The sequence below is a fragment of the Salmo salar genome, chromosome ssa15 (assembly GCF_905237065.1).
Source record: "Salmo salar chromosome ssa15, Ssal_v3.1, whole genome shotgun sequence".
NCBI lineage: Eukaryota > Metazoa > Chordata > Actinopteri > Salmoniformes > Salmonidae > Salmo > Salmo salar.
In genome coordinates, this window is record NC_059456.1 from 44,815,180 (window position 1) to 44,836,655 (window position 21,476).

The 21,476-nt window shown below is 44.3% G+C and overlaps 1 protein-coding gene across 9 annotated transcripts in view; it reads left to right on the forward strand.

Moving 5' to 3' along the window:
* The window catches only part of syne2a (spectrin repeat containing, nuclear envelope 2a), a 250,928-nt gene extending 230,884 nt beyond the window's left edge, over positions 1-20,044 (forward strand). For 8 of the 9 annotated variants that reach the window (XM_014145105.2, XM_014145104.2, XM_014145107.2 and 5 more), the window contains 16 exons: positions 2,663-2,825; positions 3,347-3,540; positions 4,500-4,650; positions 5,084-5,266; positions 5,608-5,745; positions 6,168-6,359; positions 6,545-6,836; positions 8,272-8,343; positions 10,743-10,885; positions 11,791-11,917; positions 12,047-12,249; positions 12,899-13,099; positions 13,709-13,837; positions 15,735-15,929; positions 16,961-17,106; positions 17,734-20,044. In XM_014145105.2, coding sequence (XP_014000580.2) covers positions 2,663-2,825; positions 3,347-3,540; positions 4,500-4,650; positions 5,084-5,266; positions 5,608-5,745; positions 6,168-6,359; positions 6,545-6,836; positions 8,272-8,343; positions 10,743-10,885; positions 11,791-11,917; positions 12,047-12,249; positions 12,899-13,099; positions 13,709-13,837; positions 15,735-15,929; positions 16,961-17,106; positions 17,734-17,944 — 2,740 coding nt within the window. In that variant the 3' untranslated portion in view covers positions 17,945-20,044. The remainder of the gene's footprint in view (positions 1-2,662; positions 2,826-3,346; positions 3,541-4,499; positions 4,651-5,083; positions 5,267-5,607; positions 5,746-6,167; positions 6,360-6,544; positions 6,837-8,271; positions 8,344-10,742; positions 10,886-11,790; positions 11,918-12,046; positions 12,250-12,898; positions 13,100-13,708; positions 13,838-15,734; positions 15,930-16,960; positions 17,107-17,733) is intronic. The other variant, XM_014145109.2, reaches the window with a different exon arrangement.
* Positions 20,045-21,476: the final 1,432 nt, after the last annotated feature.

Sequence of the window (21,476 nt, forward strand, 5' to 3'; positions counted from 1 at the left end):
TAGGTAACAACACATCCGCCACGTTGATCCTCAACTCAGGGGTGCTTGCTCAGTCCCCTCCTGTACCCCCTGTTCACTCATGACTGCACAGCCAGGCGCGACTCCAACACCATCATTACGTTTTCCGATGACACAACAGTGGTAGGCCTGATCATTCCAGGTGAAGCTGGTTGAGAGAATGCAAAGCATGTGCAAAGCTGTCATCAAGGCAAATAGTGTCTACTTTGAAGAATCTCATATATTTTGATTTGTTCAACACTTTTTTGGTTACTACATGATTCCATATGTGTTATTTCATAGTTTTGATGTCTTTATTATTATTCTACAATGTAGAAATTAGTCAAAATAAAGAAAAACCCTTGAATGAGTAGGTGTTCTAAAACTTTTGACCAAACAAACAACCCAAGCATTAATTGGGAGTCAGGTGAACTACTGTTCTGTGGACTGCGGAAATGCAACAGCAAGTGAAACTAGGAGGCTGCAGATTGCACAGAACAAAGCAGCAAGGATTGTTTTAAGGTGGAGATATGGTTATTCTGTTGTAGTCATGGTCAATGCTCTTGGTTGGTCATCAATCAACAAGATAATTGAAAAAAAACATGCTTATTTTATTTCACAATCTACACCATTTAAAATGGCCGCACTCTATTCACAACAGTATTCAGTTGGTAAGAGACAGACATTCAGTAAATACTAGGAATAGATTGTCTACCATCTATGTGTTATCCAGACAGAAAAGAGAAATAAGCAAAATAAAATTTTTATTTAGCACAATAAAGAAATATAATAATTTATCAGAGCAAACCAGAAACCTTTCGAAATATAAATTCAAACAATACTGTAGAACCATTTAAATATAATACATTGGAAGTGTCATGTGTACTCCTTCTCTGGCGTCTAGGTCTTCAGGCTGCTGATTATCCCGCACACCTGTCACCATTGTTAAGCGCACCAGTGCCTCATGACACTCACCTGGACTCCATCACCTCCGTGATTATCTTCCCTATATCTGTCACGCCCCTTCTTTCCTCAGGTGTTATTGTTCCTGTTTCATGTCCCTGTACTTGCTTCCCGACTCTCAGCGCACTCGTTACAGAATAACACCTCACCTAAGGGAAGCATCAGGGTGTGTTTTTTTTTGTCAGTGTAAATGCCGTCAGGTCTGGGAGCCGCTACAGGCTCTCATGCCTCAGCCGGCTCGTCGGGCTTTCATGCCTCAGCCAGATCGCCGGGCTACCCTGCCTCCACCGGCTCGTCAGGCTCTCATGCCTCGGCCGGCTCGTCAGCTGTCATGCCTCCGCCGGATCGCCAGGCTCCCCTGCTTCCACCGGCTAGTCGGGCTCTCATGCCTCAGCTGGATCGCCAGGCTCCCCTGCCTCAGCTGGATCGCCAGGCTCCCCTGCCTCAGCTGGATCGCCAGGCTCCCCTGCCTCAGCTGGATCGCCAGGCTCCCCTGCCTCAGCCGGCTCGTCAAGCTTCCATGCCTCAGCCGGATCGCCAGGGTCCCCTGCCTCAGCCGGATCGCCAGGCTCCCCTGCCTCAGCCGTATCGGCAGGTTCCCGCGCCCCCAGCCGGCTCGACAGGTTCCCGCGCTTCAGCAGGTGTGACCGGTCCGCTCCTGATCCCCGGGTTTGTCCCCTTTGTCAGCGTCCTGCAGCTGAAGCCGTGCGTTGGGGAGGGGGTCCTGTCACGTGTACTCCCTCTCCGGCATCTATGTCATCAGGATGCTGATTATCCCGCACACCTGTCACCATCGTCTAGCGCACCAGTGCCTCGTTACACTCACCTGGACTCCACCACCTCCTTGATTATCTTCCCTATATCTGTCACTCCCCTTGGTTCTTTCCTCAGGTGTTATTGTTCCTGTTTTATGTCGGTGCGCTGTTTGTGGTTCTTGTTTTGTTAATTTATTTATTAACACTCACTCCCTGTACTTGCTTCCCAACTCTCAGCGCACTCGTTACGGGAAGGTTGTGCGTGACTATGGTAGATGAAGGAATCAATCTATCTTTTCAGAGTATTTATCTGGTCAATTTGTCAGTGTATTATGTTTGTTTGTAACAGTGTGTTATATATGAAAATGTGATCGTATTATAAATTGTATTTTAATGTTTAAGGACTCTTGGAAGATTAGTCCAAATGAAGACTAAAAGAGATCCTAATAAAATCATGTATTTGTACGTTTTATGTGGACCCCAGGATGAGTAGCTGCTGCATGTGCAGTAGCTAATGAGGATCCTAATAAACTAAATTGTGGGCACTTGTGAAGAATAAACACAGGTCTTCCCTGTGGCTCAGTTGGTAGAGCATGGTGTGTGCAACGCCAGGGTTGTGGGTTCGATTCCCACGGGGGGGCCAGTACCATAAAAAAATAATAATAATTATGAAATGTGTGCATTCACTACTGTAAGTCACTCTGGATAAGAGTGTCTGCTAAATGACTAAAATGTAAAAAAAAAAAAAAATGAACTTGAATAAACACTTGAACTTGGTAGTTGAATGGTGCCAAAAGTACAAACCCTGTCCACCTGCCACTCCAGAAAGACTCAATCAAACAATTGAAATTAGACATGTTGGGTGTAGTTAATTATTAGATATGTAGTATTGCTCTGACTCTCTTCCCTTTGTGTGTCTGGGTGGGTGGGTGTGTGTGTGTGTGCAGGGTGAGGAAGCTGAAGGAGACCCTGGGTATGGTGCAGCAGCTGGACAAGAACATGAGCAACCTGCGATCATGGCTGTCCCGCATCGAGACACAGCTGGCTAGGCCCGTCACCTACAACGTGTGTCACCATGAGGAGATCCAGAGACGGCTCGCCCAACAGCAGGTGGGTGGTAGTAGGGTGCAGTTGCCCCTAGACACCGATCTTGGGTCAGTTTAGCATGTGGGTGCCAGGGTCCTGTGCATTAGGCACCAAATGAACAGGGAGGGAGTACCTGTTTAACGCTTTAAAATGTTTTCCCTTGAACACAACCCAGGTTGTCATAGCAAATATTATGAAGTGATTTACCTGAATAAATACAGATTGAAAAAGACTGGTTACACAAAGGTGTTTTTGTGTAATATGCACATCACAAATTTCCCACTGGTGCTGGGCCAAAAACATATTACTCAGATATAGATTGTAATTCCCTTTGGATTTTGTCAGCTAAAATGACCATATCTGTAATATCTGTATTTATTTCATTTTATTTTAGTTATTTGAATAGATGGCGATAGATACAAACATATTACCCCATTGAACAAACAACCATCCAATGCATAGCCTTGTCAATAGCCGTGTCCAACGTTGTCCGTCTGTCTGTCCACATTACATTACGCTAAGATTGTCCTTGTTTCCATCCACAGGAGCTGCAGAGGGACATCGAGCAGCACACGGAGGGCGTGTCGTCCGTTTTGAGGCTGTGCGACATCCTGCTGCACGACCAGGATGCGTGTGGTGGTGGCGGCGACGGCGAGAATGATTCCATCCAGCAGACCACCTGCAGCCTAGACCAGCGCTGGAGGGCCATCTGTGCCATGTCCCTGGAGAGGAGGCTCAGGTAGGACACACACACACACACACAAAATCAATCAATCCCCCAAAAAAGATATAATGCATTACCAAACAGGTGGCTTATACAAAGTGTTTCCAAAAGTGATGAATGAAGTTTCTGGGTCACTTGGATGGTGATGTTTCGTGGTCCAGAGTGAAGTTTCATCTGGGTTAAGATCAGCTTCCCCTTCCCTTATCCTAACCTTAAAGGAAATATCCACCCAAAACCACTAATTCCTATAATTGAAAGTGTTAAATAACACTAATATGTGAGAACAATATATGTTGTTAACGAATGTTTAATTTTGTCGTTATAATAAGGTTGGTAGCAACATGTGAAAATTGTTGTGGAAATCTGTGGCAGCTCTGTCTGGCTAACTAGCAAACGTAGCGACTCACAATAAGACTGAATTCAATATCAGCGTGTGAAGTAGATAGTTAGCTACAATCTCACCATGTTCAACCTGCAGATCGATGTGTCTCGCAACGGCACCATGCAATGCACCCTGGACTGAAGAGGCAGACAAATAAGAGAAATGTGGTGGACCCTAAATTATACATTTCTCAAAGTAGGAATATCGCAAAAATAGTATCAATTGCTTATTAGTGAGAAGACAACCTCCCGTGTTATGGCATCAGCTAGTATTGAAATCTGACATGTATGATAGACGTTTTTGAGATCTTAGTCATATTCCTTTTAACTTTCAGTGTAGTGAGAGCGGCTTAATCGCAGTGCTATTCATACCTGACAAATTTCCGCCTGCTCGAACGGCAATAGCTCAGATACACATGAAAACATAAAATCACCCAGGGAATTGATAGAACATCGCTCAGAGATGCACGCAAACAATATAACATTCAACATGGGTGAATCTTTCCTTTGCCCATTAGTGAGGGGAATGCAAAACTGACCAAAGATTAACGTCTCGGGTAACTTTACCCTACACTGATGTTTCCCTATGATAGGATCGAGGAGACCTGGAGGCTGTGGTGTAAGTTTCTGGATGACTACTCGCGCTTTGAGGAGTGGCTCAAGGTGGCCGAACGCACGGCAGCCAACCCCAACTCTGACAACGTTCCGTACACAGTCGCCAAGGAGGAGCTCAAGAAGTTTGAGGTCAGTTTTGGGGGTCAGGATCATATAGGAACTGACAGTGAAGCTCACTTCTGCCTCCCAAATGGCACCCTATTCCTTACATAGTGCACTACTTTTACCCAATGCTCTGATCAAAAGTAGTGCAAATTGCAGGGAATAGGGTGTCATTGCGGACACACACTGTCTGAGATTTTCATTTGTATTCTATTAACTAATTAATGGCTCAGTTACTGGATGGTTGGTTTAATCATATCCTTTTGCCAATGTTCATCAATCAATGTTATTCACACCCCTCTCGCCCTCCTCCTTCCCTCCATCCTTCCTTTTATCTTCCCTCATCTTCCTCCCTCGCTTCCTTTCATTCTCCCTCCCTCCCTCTCGGAATACCCTCTACACCTCCCCCCCATCCACCATACATCCCCTCCCTCCCTCCTGCCCTCCCCACCCTATGCAGGGCTTCCAGAGGCAAGTGCAGGAGCATGTGACCCAGCTGGAGCTGGTCAACAACCAGTACCGCAGGCTGGCCCGGGAGAACCGCACCGACGGCGCCAGCCGCATCAAGGTTATGGTCCATGAGGGCAACTGCCGCTGGGATGCACTGCACAGGAGGACGGCGGCCATCTTACGCAGGCTAAAGGTGATAAGGAAGGAATGCTGGGATTTTTTTTAAATAAATAAAAAAATGCACACTGCGCTTACCAGTGTTACTTTAGTTAGCTTACACATCGGCCTTACTGTCTATCAGAGCTTTAGAAATCATTGACTTATTGCTTTTCCTATTTTTAAGGGACTTAAAAAAAAATGCCAAGATGGCCAAATTGTGACTTTATTTTTTACATCAAGAGCCAGATCTGTGACTGTTTTCCACCCCCCATGTGAATCTTGAATTTTAGCTGCACCTTGACTCTAGGTGTGCACACTATCAAGCACTTCTTACAGACAAAAACTCACGTTCTCTTTTCCCCTTCCCCACTGCAGCATTTTACGGGGCAGAGAGAGGAGTTTGAGGGGACCAGGGAGAGCCTGCTGGTGTGGCTGACAGAGATGGACCTGCAGCTCACCAACGTGGAGCACTTTTCTGAGACAGACACGCAGCACAAGATGAAGCAGCTCAACGTAAGGGGGGCAGGAGGGAATTGGTGGGATTGGGGGAAGGTGGGGTAGACAGAGGGATTACATACACACGCACAAGCTCAGGAACGCATATTCACTAGTGGACACACACACACACACACACATTGAGGATTGCGCATTCACACAGTCACTGTCTTGCACACACGCTTGCACATGTGAACTCCGATTCCCACAGTAACTCACTCAGACGCAGGAGAGCACACATGTCACACACACATCCATGGCCAGCTTTGACACAGTCACTCATGCACACAGTCAACCAAACACTCACATTCTCCCCTCCTTTCTAGCTCCGGGGTGAAGTTTCCCAGCCATAGGTACAGATTTAGGATCAGCTTCCCCTCCCCCAATCCCAACCACAACTATTAGTGGGGAAAATGCCAAATTGACCCTCTCCCCTCCAGTCCTTCCAGAGGGAGATCACCCTCAACACGGAGCGCATCGACAGGCTGATTGTGTTCGGTGAGGGCCTGATCCAGAGGAGCTCTCCGCTGGACGCCGCTCTCATCGAGGACGAGCTAGAGGAGCTACACTCCTACTGTCAGGAGGTGTTTGGCAGGGTGGTCCGCTTCCACCAGCGCCTCTCGCAGCCACCGGTTAGTATGTGTGGACACACACACACAGATGTACAGGCACACACACAAAAAAGAGAGAAACACACCCCAACAAAAAGAGAGAGACACACACACACACAAGAGTTGTACTCCTACTGCCAGGAAGTGTATGGCAGGGTGATCTGCTTCCACTAGCTCCTGACACAATCTCCTCTCCTCCTCTCCAGGTGTTGAAGGAGGAACCGGAGCTCTTCAGTGGGGACAAGCCCCTGGAGGGGAGCTGCGAGCTGATTGGCCGTTCCTGGCTGGGGCGGAGCCAGAGTCATGGGAGCGCCCCTGCCACACCCACCCACCTGTTGGCCCCTCCCCTGGAGTGTTCGGGCCGGGAGACACCCGTGAGCGTGTGTGACTCCATCCCTCTGGAGTGGGACCACACGGGAGATGTAGGAGGATCTTCGTCCCACGAGGATGAGGAGGAGGTTGAGAAGGAAGAGGGGACCTACTACAGTACCCTGTCAGGTAAAATACAGTTCATTTTTCCTCTCTGATGACAACTACAGTGGGGCAAAAAAGTATTTAGTCAGCCACCAATTGTGCAAGTTCTCCCACTTAAAAAGATGAGAGAGGCCTGTAATTTTCATCATAGGTACACTTCAACTATGACAGACAAAATGAGAAAAAAAAATCCAGAAAATCACATTGTAGGATTTTTTATGAATTTATTTGCAAATTATGGTCGAAAATAAGTATTTGGTCAATAACAAAAGTTTATCTCAATACTTTGTTATATACCCTTTGTTGGCAATGACACAGGTCAAACGTTTTCTGTAAGTCTTCACAAGGTTTTCACACACTGTTGCTGGTATTTTGGCCCATTCCTCCATGCAGATCTCCTCTAGAGCAGTGATGTTTTGGGGCTGTCGCTGGGCAACACGGACTTTCAACTCCCTCCAAAGATTTTCTATGGGGTTGAGATCTGGAGACTGGCTAGGCCACTCCAGGACCTTGAAATGCTTCTTACGAAGCCACTCCTTCGTTGCCCGGGCGGTGTGTTTGTCATACTGAAAGACCCAGCCACGTTTCATCTTCAATGCCCTTGCTGATGGTAGGCTTTGTTACTTTGGTCCCAGCTCTCTGCAGGTCATTCACTAGGTCCCCCCATGTGCTTCTGGGATTTTTGCTCACCGTTGTTGTGATCATTTTGACCCCACGGGGTGAGATCTTGCGTGGAGCCCCAGATCGAGGGAGATTATCAGTGGTCTTATATGTCTTCCATTTCCTAATAATTGCTCCAACAGTTGATTTCTTTCTTCAAACCAAGCTGCTTACCTATTGCAGATTCAGTCTTCCCAGCCTGGTGCAGGTCTACAATTTTGTTTCTGGTGTCCTTTGACAGCTCTTTGGTCTTGGCCATAGTGGAGTTTGGAGTGTGACTGTTTGAGGTTGTGGACATGTGTCTTTTATACTGATAACAAGTTCAAACAGGTGCCATTAATACAGGTAACGAGTGGAGGACAGAGGAGCCTCTTAAAGAATAAGTTACAGGTCTGTGAGAGCCAGAAATCTTGCTTGTTTGTAGGTGACCAAATACTTATTTTCCACCATAATTTGCAAATAAATTCATAAAAAATCCTACAATGTGATTTTCTGGATTTCTTTTTCTCATTTTGTCTGTCATAGTTGACGTGTACCTATGATGAAAATAACAGGCCTCTCTCATCTTTTTAAGTGGGAGAACTTGCACAATTGGTGGCTGACTAATACTTTTTTGCCCCACTGTAAGTGTGTGTGTGTGTGTGTGTGTGTGTGTGTCTGTCTTACAATCAGTAATGAGTATTCAACAATGCTGTGGTATTTATGAGTACAGTATATTCATGTACACACACAGCCACAGTGACCGTCACACGCACACACACACACACACTCAACTTGGCCCTCTTCTACTCTTCTCCAGAGGTGGAGGTTACAGAGAGTCCAGAGGACTTTGTCAAAGCCACGGCTCTCTCACTGGGAGCTGATCCCTCTGGTAGGCACCACTATGGTCTTCCTCTTCCATGCCGATGCCATTGGGTGGCTATATACAAGCGGGTACTGCTAGGCTTGGGGCATGCCTCACGCAACCTCACATAACCTCACGCAAAACTGCTAAAGTACACTCTCTTAGAGCAGTCCTCACAATAAAGTGTGATCACCGCTCACAAAAGAGCTAAAGCTCACTAACAATTTAACTAGGCTACATCTTAGCTCAGCGTAATTTTTTAAAAATGTATATTTTCTGATTTCATTTAACATATACAGAGAGAGGATGACGGGGAGTTGTGTCAAAGAGCAGTAGGCCGAATTCAAACGTATGCCGACAAGTGTGCCAGAGGCTGCAGCATTACAGCTAGACCAGCCAAGCCACAGCGTTGTTTTTTTTAATTTGATTTGAAGGTTGGGGGTTCAATCCCTGATCGAGTCATACCGAAGACTCAAAAAATGGAACCCGATGTGTCTCTGCAGGACACTCAGCATTAAGGCCAGGCACCACATGCTGAAATGCATCTACCTATCAATTTTGAGATTTTGGGGTATTTTGGTCCATTAACATTAGTCTTTTTACAGAGTAAACATAAACATTTAAAAAATTTGATGAAAATGTATATTTTCTTTAGTTTATCATACTACCATCAACATTTTTAAGAATTTGAACGACTTTAAAATGAACATACATCAATCATTTCAAAGTTCACTACATTGGATTACACATCATTTCAAAGTCCATTTCATAGAAAATGTTACAAACTGGACTACATTTAGTAACTTACTTTGAAGAGATGGCGATTGGGTCTAAATAGGCTTTTGGCATTTGGTAGTCTTAATTCAGTGTACTTGTCTTTAACTGCAATTTCACAAAAGTCAGACTCTTCCCACACACCAACACATTTTCTCAGCGTCAGAAGCATCTGCTTCACCATATCAAAATTGTGTGTGGTTATCCTTAGATATATTCTCCGGACTTGCCCAGAGGGAATGTTCATATGCCGTAAATGTTTTATTCTAGTTAACATTTTATTTGGAAAAATGCCTTTAAATGTCTTTAGTATTTTACAGATAGAAAGATTTAAAAAGTATTTATCCATAAAGTCCGGTCCTGGAGTGTCTTAACAAAAGGAAACAAAAATATTTAGGCTGACTTAATCCAGTGTCCAGAAAAAAATGTATTTGCGTTGTATGCAGATATGCACTATTTAATAATAAATCGCCTCATTTGCATATTGTAATAATATATTTCAGAAAATAGTAATACAAAAAAATATTTTATTCAACTGATAAAAGTTGATTGTGATATGATTAAAAGGATTAGCTTGTGGTGCCTGGCCTTAAGGAGATAGATTGGGGGTAAGGCCCTGTGACAGACTAGCGTCCTGTCCAGGAGATGTATTTGAAGTAGAGGTGATTCAGCAATATCTGAATGCAATGTGTTATGGCTTTTGGCCTTCATCAGGGTTTTTACAGAAGTAAAACAGAATGAGTCTTTTTTTTAATACATTTCAAGGGACCAATCACAGTTGTATACCAATAAAAACATGTGATTGGTTAAATCAGGGGATGTACATGTACATCAAACTACCTCACGCTACAGAAACTGAAGATAGGTTCCTGCCCCATGGGCCGTTCTGGCTCGGGCAAGGCTACTTACCTTTACTTACGCCTCAGTTGGAGATTTGTCTGCATAGTAAATAGGCTTTAAGCGTCAAATTAGGGTTGCCAGATACAGTGAAACCACTCCCATCTGTGTTGCCAGATCCAACTACACTAATTCACCCCACTGCTGTGCCATAACCTCCCTTTGCTACTGTCTACCACCTGAAATACTGCATGGGAATAAAGATGCACACACATAACATGGTTTCTTTCACTGCTTGATTTATACTTGTATGGCATTATTATTTGAGTGGCAGAAAATCTCCTTTGTAACCAGAGCAAGCCCACTGGGCAAAAACTGGTTGAATCATTGTTTAAATGTCATTTCAACAACAAACAATCAATGTGATAATGTTGAATCAACATGGGAAACTGATTGGATTGGCAAAAATTATTTTTTAAACCCAACTTTAAACCTAAATCTAATGACATGGTGCCATTTTTTGTTGATTTCACATAGAATTCACATTCATTGACAACTCATGTAAATCAAAACTAGTCGTTGAAATTACATCTATGCCCATTGGGAGTAGAATTGTCTGCAAGGAAAATGTGGTCATTATTGTGTTTTCAATGTAAACTCAGGCTCTAACGAGGTGGTGTGTGTGTGTGTGTGTGTGTGTGTGTGTGTGTGTGTGTCTGCATGTGTCTGTGCGTGTGTGTGTCTGCATATGCATGTGTCTGTGCACGTGCGTGTACATGCATGCCTGTGTGTGTTTGTGTGTGCGGTCCTCTCAGTTCCACTCAGATCCATGGCCATACCCGAATCTCCAAGTTGGCGCTCACCAGGCGACCCGGACAGGAAGTCCCTCCACCTGGACTCTCCTGACGGCCTGGACCCCTCACCTACACACACTAGCACTCCCTTCAAACAAGGCTACGTAAGTTGCTCCGGGCTGAAATGTATCCTAGGTATAGGTCAAGGATCAGCTTCCCCTCCCCAATCCTAACCACGCCCATTAGTGGGGAAAATGCTAAACTTATCCAAGATTAGCATTTAGGGACAACTTCCCCTTATTCCTACAGAAATCTGCTCTGCTGCCCCCCTCTGGCTACACCTAGTGTTTGTGTGTGTGTGTGATTAGATTAAATTATATTTTTTTATTTAGTCACCTGCACAGGGTCACAGATGTATTTGCAGTATACAGTGAAATTCCTCAGCGCCGAGCTCCAACAGTGCATATGTGAATGAAACAATAAAACATGTAATATTAATAATACACAGTTTAGAACTGTGACGATGATAAATATAAATGTCCATTGGGGTGTGGGCAGGGTAATTTTCCGTTGAGTGGGGGAGGCAGTGTGCCCCCAATGATGCGTTGGGCTGAGCGTACCACCCTCTGTCGTGCCTTGCGGTCAGCGGCGGTGGAGTCACCAAGCTGTGATGCAGCCCGATGGTATGCTCTCGATGGTGCTCCTGTCGAACAAGGGCCCTCGGGAACAGACCTTTCTTCAGCCTCCTGAGTTTGAAGAGTCACTGTCGTGCTTTCTTCACCATGGTTTGACCATTTCAGCTCATCGGAGATGTGTAACACATAGAAACTGGAAGTTTTTGACCATCTCCACTGCGGCCCCGTTGATGAGGATGGGGGCGTGCCCAGCCTGGTTCCTCCTGAAGTCCACAATCAGCTCCTTTGCTTTGCTGACATTGAGGGAGAGGTTGTATACCTGGCACCACACCGTCAGAGTGCCTACCTCCTCTCTGTAGGCTGTCTCGTCGTTGTGTGCATGCATGCGCATTGGTGTGTGTTACATGCTGTAACAGTGTGTGTCTGCGTTACAGGTGCGTCTGATGTCAGAGTGCAGTGGTAGCATCAAAAGTGTTAAGAGGGTCTCCCTGATCCTGGATGATGAGGAGCAGCCCGAGGAACAGGGCCTCACTGGCCTGACGACCGCTGACAAACAATCAGGTACTGGACGCACACATATTGGGCGAGGAAACATGTAAACATTCTTACCTGCCGTCATGCAATATTTGCGATACTCTAATAAATGTATGTTACAAATGTGTGTGCCGGTGGGCGTATGTGTGTTCTCAGGGGTGATCGAGCGCTGGGAGCTGCTGCAGGCTCAGGCCAGGAGCAACCTGCTGTCTGGCCTGCGGGAGCCTTGCCAGTTGACCTCTGACCTGCGTGACATCACTTCCTGGCTGGGGTGGGTAACGTCGGAGCTGGAGAGAGTGCAGGTTCCCGAGACCCCCACCAGCATCCAAGACATGGAGGCAAGGGTCAAACAACTCAAGGTAAGGCTTCTGAATATTATACTTTACTACGGTGTCCATTTTAGGACAGCTGGGACTAAGGCTTTTTGAATATGGAAACCATACATTGCTTGTCTTTTCCATTCAAGGTAAGGAAATGAACTACATACAGTGCTCATCTTTTCCATTAATTTTGGATTGAGGCATAATAGGGTAATAGCTGGATCTACACCACAGATAACTGGCCTGGGACGTGGACTTATCTCAAGAGAGCCACTTTTGAGGTTTAAAAACATTGGACAAATGTACATTTTGGAGTCAACTATGCCTTTGATCGTCTTTTTAAAGGGGCAATCTGCTTTGTTGTTTAAGTCAGATTGCCCCTCTACCTGTCCCTTTAAAGGCCCAGTATGTAGCTTTGTGCGTGGCCCGACCAAATGTGAGTTATAGATTTGTCATTCTTATTGAAAGCAAGTCTGATAGATCCATACTATGTGTGCTATTTCTATGCTTCCCCTTCTTAAGTTTAGTTTTTGCTTCTTTTACTTTTGATTTTGTACACCAGCTTCAAAGCTGAAAATACTATATTTTTGGTAATTGAAAATATTTTTCTCAGCGGTTTAGATGGTACAGTAATTATCGACACTATACATTGCGCGTTCTCTCTCACTCTCGCTCTCTCTCACTCCAGGAGATGCAGAAGGTATTTGCACACTACAAGGCCGTCATGCTGTCGCTTAACATGGGCAGTTGCGAGTTGGGGGGGTGTGACGGTCCGGAGGCCCGGGAGCTAGGGGAGGGCCTGGCTAGTATGAACCAGGGCTGGATGCTGGCCTGCACTGGCCTGGAGGAGTGGCAGGACAGTCTGCGTACCACTGTCATGCGCTGTCAGGTCAGTTACTGTACAGTTACAGGACAGTGGGCAAAACTGTTTGAAATGACATCTTGTCAAGCAGTTTTGCACACTGGGAGTAAATTGTTTCTCAATTTTGGTTCCTGGGGGTATACCTCCTCAAGGTTGCACATATTTGTTCTAGCCCAGCAAAAGCACACCTGATTCAACAACCCTTGCCCTTCATCAGGTGTGGTTTTGCTGGGCCAGAAGAAAAATGTCCAACCTGCCCAGCTGGTAAAACTGGTAGCAATTAAGCCATTCTGATGTCTTCTGTGATGTCTGGTTGGATGCTGATTGGAAAATTATATTTTTGGCATGTCTTTTTAGCGTCCAGAAAAATAGATCCTTACCCTACCTAAGGTCATCTGACGTCTCTTGAGTGTCTCTGCAGAAAAGACAATTATTATGATGTCCAAAGCGGTGACCTAACGTCCTATCCATGGGGTGTACTTGTAGTTCAAGCTGCCTCACAATACAGAATCAAGAGATGGGTTCATGCCCTTATGGGCGGTTCTGGCTTGGACAAGATTAGTTGACCAAGGCTTACTTACTATGCACTGACCTGAGGTCCCTGACCTCTGATCTTTCTCCTCTAACCCACGACAGGAGTTCCACGAGACGCTGCACTCCCTGCTGCTGTGGTTGGCCCACGCCGAGAGCAGGCGCTACGCCGTCGACATCCACCACCCGGACACACCGCCAGGCACGCTGTTGGAGCATCGCAACACACTCACTGTGAGAGAGAGGGATAGAGGAAGGAAGAATGCTGGAGGAGGGAGAACGGGGAGGATGGAGAGGGAAGAGAAAGGGGGTGTGGGGTGGTAGAGGCAATGGGAGTGGGAAGGGGGTGGTTTAGGAGAGAAAAGGGGTGATGATGGTTTGGGTGGTTAGAGTAACACGGAACCCAAACCGGCTGTGCGCGTGCGCCATCGTGCGCTATCCTGCATAAATGTATTTTGTCCCCCTACACCAAACGTGATCACGACACGCAGGTTAAAATATCAAAACAAACTCTGAACCAATGACATTCATTTGGGGACAGGTCGAAAAGCATTAAACATGTATGGCAATTTAGCTAGTTAGCTTGCACTTGCTAGCTAATTTGTCCTGGGATATAAACATTGAGTTGTTATTTTACCTGAAATGCACAAGGTCCTCTACTCTGACAATTCATCCACACATAAAGCGGCCAACCGAATCGTTTCTAGTCATCTCTCCTCCTTCCAGGCTTTTTCATCTTTGAACTTATATGGTGATTGGCATCTAAACGTTCATAGTATTACCACAACGACCGGCAAAACAGTTCGTCTTTCAATCACCCACATGGGTATAACCAATGAGGAGATGGCTTGTGGGTACCTGCTTCTATAAACCAATGAGGAGATGGGAGAGGCGGGACTTTCAGCGCGATCTGCGTCAGAAATAGAAAGGAGTTCTATTTTAGCCCTTGGCATCGCAGACACTCGTTGGCGCGCGCGAGCAGTGTGGGTGCAATAACTGAATAACATGGATTTCTACATTTATTTTGCGACGCTCGCACACGCGACGTGTCCATCTGGTCAGCATGTTAAGGGAACTTAATAAGGAAAAAATTATGGAGATAGAGGGTGAAAAATGGAGGGAGTACACATGACTTGAGAGAGAGAAGGGGGAAACGGAAAGTTCTGACGAATAGTGCAATATACACTGAGTAGGCTGAGCAGATGGGTGGCAGGTAGCCTAGTGGTTAGAGCGTTAGACCAGTAACTGAAAGGTTTCTGGTTTGAATCCCAGAGCCAACAAGGCTCTGTTGATGTGCCCTTGAGCAAGGCGCTTAACCCTAATTACTCTTGTAAGTTGCTCTGGATAAGAGTGTCTGCTAAATGACTAAACAATTTTTTTTTTAAATTATCCATGTCAAAGCTATGATCCCTTATATATATAAATCCACTTCAATCAGTATAGATGAAGGAGGAGGGGAGGAGGCAGGTTAAAGAAGGATTTTTAAGCCTTGAGACATGAATTGTGTATGTGTGCCATTCAGAGGGTGAATGGGCAAGACAAAACATTTCAGTGCCTTTGAACGGCATATGGTAGTAGGTGCCAGGCGCACCGATTTGTGTCAGGAACTGCAATTCTGCTGGGTTATTCACGCTCAACAGTTTCCCATGTGTATAAAGAATGGTGCACCACCCAAAGGACATCCAGCCAACTTGACACAACTGTGGGAAGCATTGGAGTCAACATGGGCTAGCATCCCTGTGGAACGCTTTCAACACCTTGTAGAATCAATGCCCCGATGAACTGAGGCTGTTTTGAGGGGAGGAGGGGGGGGAGGGTTGCAACTCAATAGTAATGTTTAGTATACTCAGTATAAATGTGGCACATTCCCTTATCAATGGTTTGGCCAATGAGTTTTTCCATTGATAATTTTCCACGGGTTCGGAAGCTCCCCTTCGACTGATGTCTCTGTCTGTCTGTCTGTCTGTCTGTCTGTCTGTCTGTCTGTCTGTCTGTCTGTCTGTCTGTCTGTCTGTCTGTCTGTCTGTCTGTCTGTCTGTCTGTCTGTCTGTCTGTCTGTCTGTCTGTCTGTCTGTCTGTCTGTCTGTCTGTCTGTCTGCATGCATCTGCGTGTGTGTGTCCTTTTTTCCAGGGCCTGCAGAATGAGTTGCGGGCGAGACAGAGCCAGGTGGGCTCGCTCCAGGGGCTGTGGAGCCAGCTGCAGCCAGCGGAGGGGGGGGGGGGGGAGAGTGTAGAGGCTCGGGAGAAGCTCCACGTGACAGCCAACAAACTGCGGACGTTGCTCCGCCAGGTGGCCCACGACCTCAGCGTCGTGCAGGAGCGCCTGGTAAGGAGACCCCACCACAAGTGATTTGAATTTAAAATTGAAAAACTTTTGAAAAAGAATTGCTTCTTCTTTTTGGTTTATTGAGATCATTTAAAATAAAAGTAATTTTTTCAAGGCTTGAATTGGACTTTCAGTTTACTTCCTCAACTGACTAACTTCAATCGAATTGAATTTAAACCTTCCCCACAAACTTTGCTAGCGTTTGTGGTTGATTCCATTCCAATATAGACAGCTCAGGAAGTAAACTCAAACCTTTGTCTGTTTACGTTCCTGATTTGAATGACTTGAAATTGAATTGACCCCAACAATGCACTCCCCAGTGTCCGAAGCGTTAGACAGAGAGGATTATGCAATCCCAATCACCAGGGACCTCCACAAGGTGGTGCACATTTTTTATCTAGCCCAACAATCACCAAGCCATTGATTCGTTGGACCGGGTGTATTAGTTCTTGGCTAGAACGAAACTATGCCCCTTCTGGAGGTGCCCCAGGAACGGATTGAGAAAAGACATTGACAATGTTCTAGAAATGCACAAAGAACATTGTTTACCAGACAGAATTGGAAACACATTTAAGAAGAAACATATGAAAACAGATTGAAACGGGGAGTCTATGTGGTCTTAAAGATACAGCAAGAAACGCACGTTTTCGGGTTTACACTGCAAAGATGTCTTAAAACAAATTTGACACAACCCACGTTCCTGAGTCGTGTTCATTAGGGCACGCAATGGAAATTGATTTAAGACATTTTGCAACGGAAAACGAAAATGAGCGTTTCCTAATAGACAAATCCAGGTAGTCCCTCCTTGTTTCAGTCTGTTTTCTTACATTTGGTGCCTAATGAACACGACCGTGTTGATGGCACCCTGCTCCATCCAAATGAGCCCAATGAAACCCTGATTAAAGCAGTTAAGCTGTCAAAACGTTGGTATTTATTAACTGTATTGCATCGGAACCAGGAGTGTGAGACTTTTATTTCATTTTCGAACCATTCAAATGAACAACCTGACGTGTTTACTGCCCTTGCTGCAGGACTGTGGGACTCTATCTGCAGGTCCGGCTGCGGCTCGAGCTGCAGTTGAAAGTGAGGGCAGAGGGCAGGCGGAGGGCAGCCAGTCCCCGTCTAATGCCAGTCAAGAGGAGGGCACCAATACCACACCAACCTCAGCTGGCAGAAGGTACGGACCAGATAGTTTAAACTTCTTCAGTTCAAAAATGCTTTATTACAATGGGTAATCATGCAGTGCAAATAGAATATACAGTATATAACAGAAAATGTAAACATAGAAATTGTTAACGTTGAGATAATTATAGAAGCTTGGGCTGGAATCCAATCGATGGCGCACTGCAGTGCTGCACACTGCATTACCGACAATGTGCCTTTAAAAAGCTCTTTCCCCCCATGTTCAGAGATCCCATTCATGAATGTCGGCTCAAGTGTTAATTGCCTTTAAAAGGCGCTTTCTCGGTAATGTAGTTGGCAGCGCTGCAACGCGCCTTTGAATGAATTCCTGCTTTGATGTAATGATAAAAAAAGAGTGGTCTCTCAAGAATTTTTATGGTGGAGGCTGAAGTTGCCCCTAGACACTGATCTTTGGTGAGATTTGCATTTCCCCCACTAATAGTTAAGGTTAGGATTGGGTGAGGGGAAACAATTCCTAGATATGTACCTGGGGAAAACTTCTTCCCGAAACAGTTGTTATGGTCTATGGAAGTCTATGGAGGTCGTCTGTGGAGGATTCCTGTATGTTTTAACTGATGATTTGCCTAAGTACTGTTCTTCGTCCCTTGTCTTGGACCTCCAGGGGGGAGAAGAGGGACCCAAACCCACCTCGCTCCTTCTTCTACCGCGTGCTGCGAGCCGCCTTCCCCCTACACCTCCTCCTCCTCCTGGTCCTAGTGCTGGCCTGCCTGGTGCCCCTGGCTGAGAACGACCACAGCTGCACACTGTCCAACAACTTTGCCCGCTCCTTCTACCCCATGTTGCGTTACACCAATGGCCCACCACCCACCTGATACAAACACACACACTGACATGCGTGGCCTGCTTCCAAAGCTAACCCATCGATACTCTCTGCTTAAGAGCTGGAGAGAGGACATTGTTACGGTCCCAAAATTGTATTTTAAATATCTATATTTATAGATTTGAATTTATAATTAATTTATTCCCTTAAAAAAAGCCATACCGATGTTCAATTTCTATCAAACAATTGATGTGATCCACCCATTTGGAACTCTTGCCGCTAACGTCACTAGCAAGTACTGTATTTCAAAGGAGACTTGTTTTTGTGAGGTTGTGTTCTGCTTGTAAAGATTTCTATCCTAATGATTTGACCTTCAAGCTATGTATTGAAGTAGCAGTCTGTTGTAGGAGCTATCCAGTCCACAACAGCTTTATATTGATGCTCTTTCAGAATAATGTCACCTGCACTCATTCAAAAATGCCTTCTGTAAGCATCTACTATTGAAATGGTCAAATTTTGCGACCCTTTGACTTGGCTGTGCGAGTGAAATGTTTAATTGGTCGCACTGGTGCGAGCTGCACATTCTACCTGGTCGCCTCAATCAAAACGTTCAATTTTTTGGGGCGGATAAAACCAATGAATTTGTTAAAGAGTAAAGTGCATTATCCTCATGATTCCTGTAATAAATGTGTCTGCCCTGCCGCTGTGCCTGCCTGTTTCGCTGGGACCGGCTGCTGTAACGAGCGAGTCTCTCGCATTCTTTCTCCCCCCTCGTGATTGTATAACATTTTAAAAACAACACTTTGGAAGTAACTAGTCTCAGCATTCTGTAGGTATAATTTTTTTCTCAACGATCATTATTGAGCACAAAGCACACTGTTTTATAATTATCTGATATGGCTTTGAAATACGGAGAGTGTGAAATTTTGCATTGCAAGTGCAGTAAACCTCATTGCAGTTTTTTTTAGGACATTACATTTACTGTTAGATTAATACATGGCTACTAGCAGTAGGTGTTATATTTCGAGTTAGCGATCTAGCTAATGTGTTTTGGCGTTTCCACTTCCTCCGGTGGTGAAATAGCACCAATTAAACTAGGCCTATATATAATATTAGTGCACATAACGATAAAGCCAAATTCATCTCTATTTAACAAAAAAATAAGGAATTCTGGAGCCCTATTTTGACAGTAAAATAAAACAAAAATAGCCTAATTGTCAACCCACTGGATTAGGTTGTGTACCAAAATATTTTTAAATCATGCAATCCTGCTTGGACATGTTAGAAGTAATAACTTGTTTATTGAAAACAATTTCAGTAGTCCCTTACACTTCTTAATAATGCATTGTGAATGACTTTATAAGATGAGTGAAATGTATTTTATTGTGTGACCTTGCAAATTGTATTGGGGGGGGGGGTGTTATCACCAGATCATGGGTGAAACACCTGGGAAACATTTTATGGGTCAGTGTGTATGAATTATGTGCACTGTATTATTTCCAAATAATATCATTTTCATGTTCTTCACCTCTGAACCTGCGCAAGCATTCGTATCAGTTAAATCATATAATATCAAAGTGTATATTGAGGTAGCCAACATGAATGGGCGCCATTTTGACACCAGATATTTTTTTATTTTTTTATAGGAAGACATGTTAAACTGTACGTCTTTATTATTGTCCTCACCTATACTCCGGTCCCTTGAAATATGGAGCCACTTTTCCACACATCGATACTGTGTAACCAATCAAGAGCACATCTGTCAAACTGAATAGTTTGTAAGGGGGAGAATTTGAAGAGCGGAAGAGTATTTTTTTTTCACGATAATGAGACATTGGCACACTGTAGGGTAGATACCAGTAGTAACAAGACACTGTTATAAATTGGTGCAGAATTAAATGATAGCAGTTTACATTTCAACTTCTAAAAGTAGAAATCTCTTTAAAAAAATAATAAAATGAATTCAGTAATCATTGTTGCGAAAAGACATTTCCATGGCTGCATAATGTACAGTTGATTAGGACACTTAAGCCCTAAAGAGAATGGTGTGCTAAAACAAATTCTTATTTAGGCTCCCAAACAATGAACTGTATATGTATGCCCCTTTTCTCTGGCAATAAACATTGTTTGTCTTACTGAACAAAAACTCCAAGGGCATAGTCTGTGGAGACTGTTGAAGATGGTAATTGTCTAGCTTGATGCTAAGGATGCACACACACACCATCTCTGAATTTACTTCCCAGATCACTTTAGAACAATACTCATAAGCTACTGATCCCCTGGTGCTACATACTAAAGAGAAATATCAATAACAGGATAGAATGGAGACTGTTTAAAGAAATACACTACATAAAAACTATATTTTTGTATTGTGTTAATTTGTCACATGCAAAATACTGACATGCACAATTTAACAAAATGCTAAATATAGTTTGAGTGTTTTTGAGTGTAGTATTCCTTGAGCACAAGGACACTATTCTTGAGAAAGGAAGCCACTGGCACCAAAAGTTCATAATTTAATTTTTATTCTCCAAAGAAACATACTCCTGCGTGACGGTGGGAGAAAATCCACATAAAATTCACATTTTGAAACCTTGACATTTAAAGCACTCACATTACAGTTGAAAAAGCATGTGTATCCTTATCCTGCTGGCAATGTACAGCATTCTCAGAGATTGTTCAAAGCAGAATGCACAGCTGGGCTACAAATGGCTGTCATCGGGAAATTAAAAGGACTTGTGCACAGCTGCCTAGTTGAATTAAAAAGAGAGTTAACTCAAAAACATTTCTTGCCTTGAGAGGAGTCTACTGTTGGTGTTGACAAAGATCAATGGTGTTTGTTGTCTTATAGTATTAAACAGCTGATGTGAGCTATGGCCTAGACTCAATCAGATCTGCATTAACCCACGATAAACGACAACTGTATAGCATATTATTGCCTTTGTTTGGGCGAGGTCGGAGGTAACTGCGTTGGAGCTGTCAAATCGGCGAGCAACCGCTCGTGGTCATTGTCACGAAACCAAACCCATCCTTAAATCCCACCCGTGTTAGAAGTCCAGAATGACTATGTAGAAATGACACCGCCCAAACAAAATAAATGATATGCAATGCAGTTGTTGGTTATCACGGGTTAACTCTGAACTGATTGAATCTAGGCCTTAGTTAACCGTTTTTCTAAATGACAGACTAAATGGACCCAGAGATAGCAATTAGCATCCGCATACTATTTTAGATCCCATGTAAAAGAGTAGAACTTTGAGTTACGGACTGACCGATCAAACGGGAAATATGGAACCGGGAAATGTATTATTAAGTGCAAAGAAAACGTAAATGTTGCTCATGCGCCTGAGTCTATAGACTACAGAAATGTAAATGTATATATATATATATATATATATTTTTTTTAAAGTATAACTAAATGGTTAGAAAATACATGTTAATAAGCAATTCATATTGTCTACAAAGGTTTGATGCGTTAAATCCATTTCAAAGTAAAGAACATATCAGCATTCTGAACAACCTCCATCCCCAAAGGGTCCATATCCTGAGGTCCTACACTGTACTTTGTTAATGAGGCTAGAAAT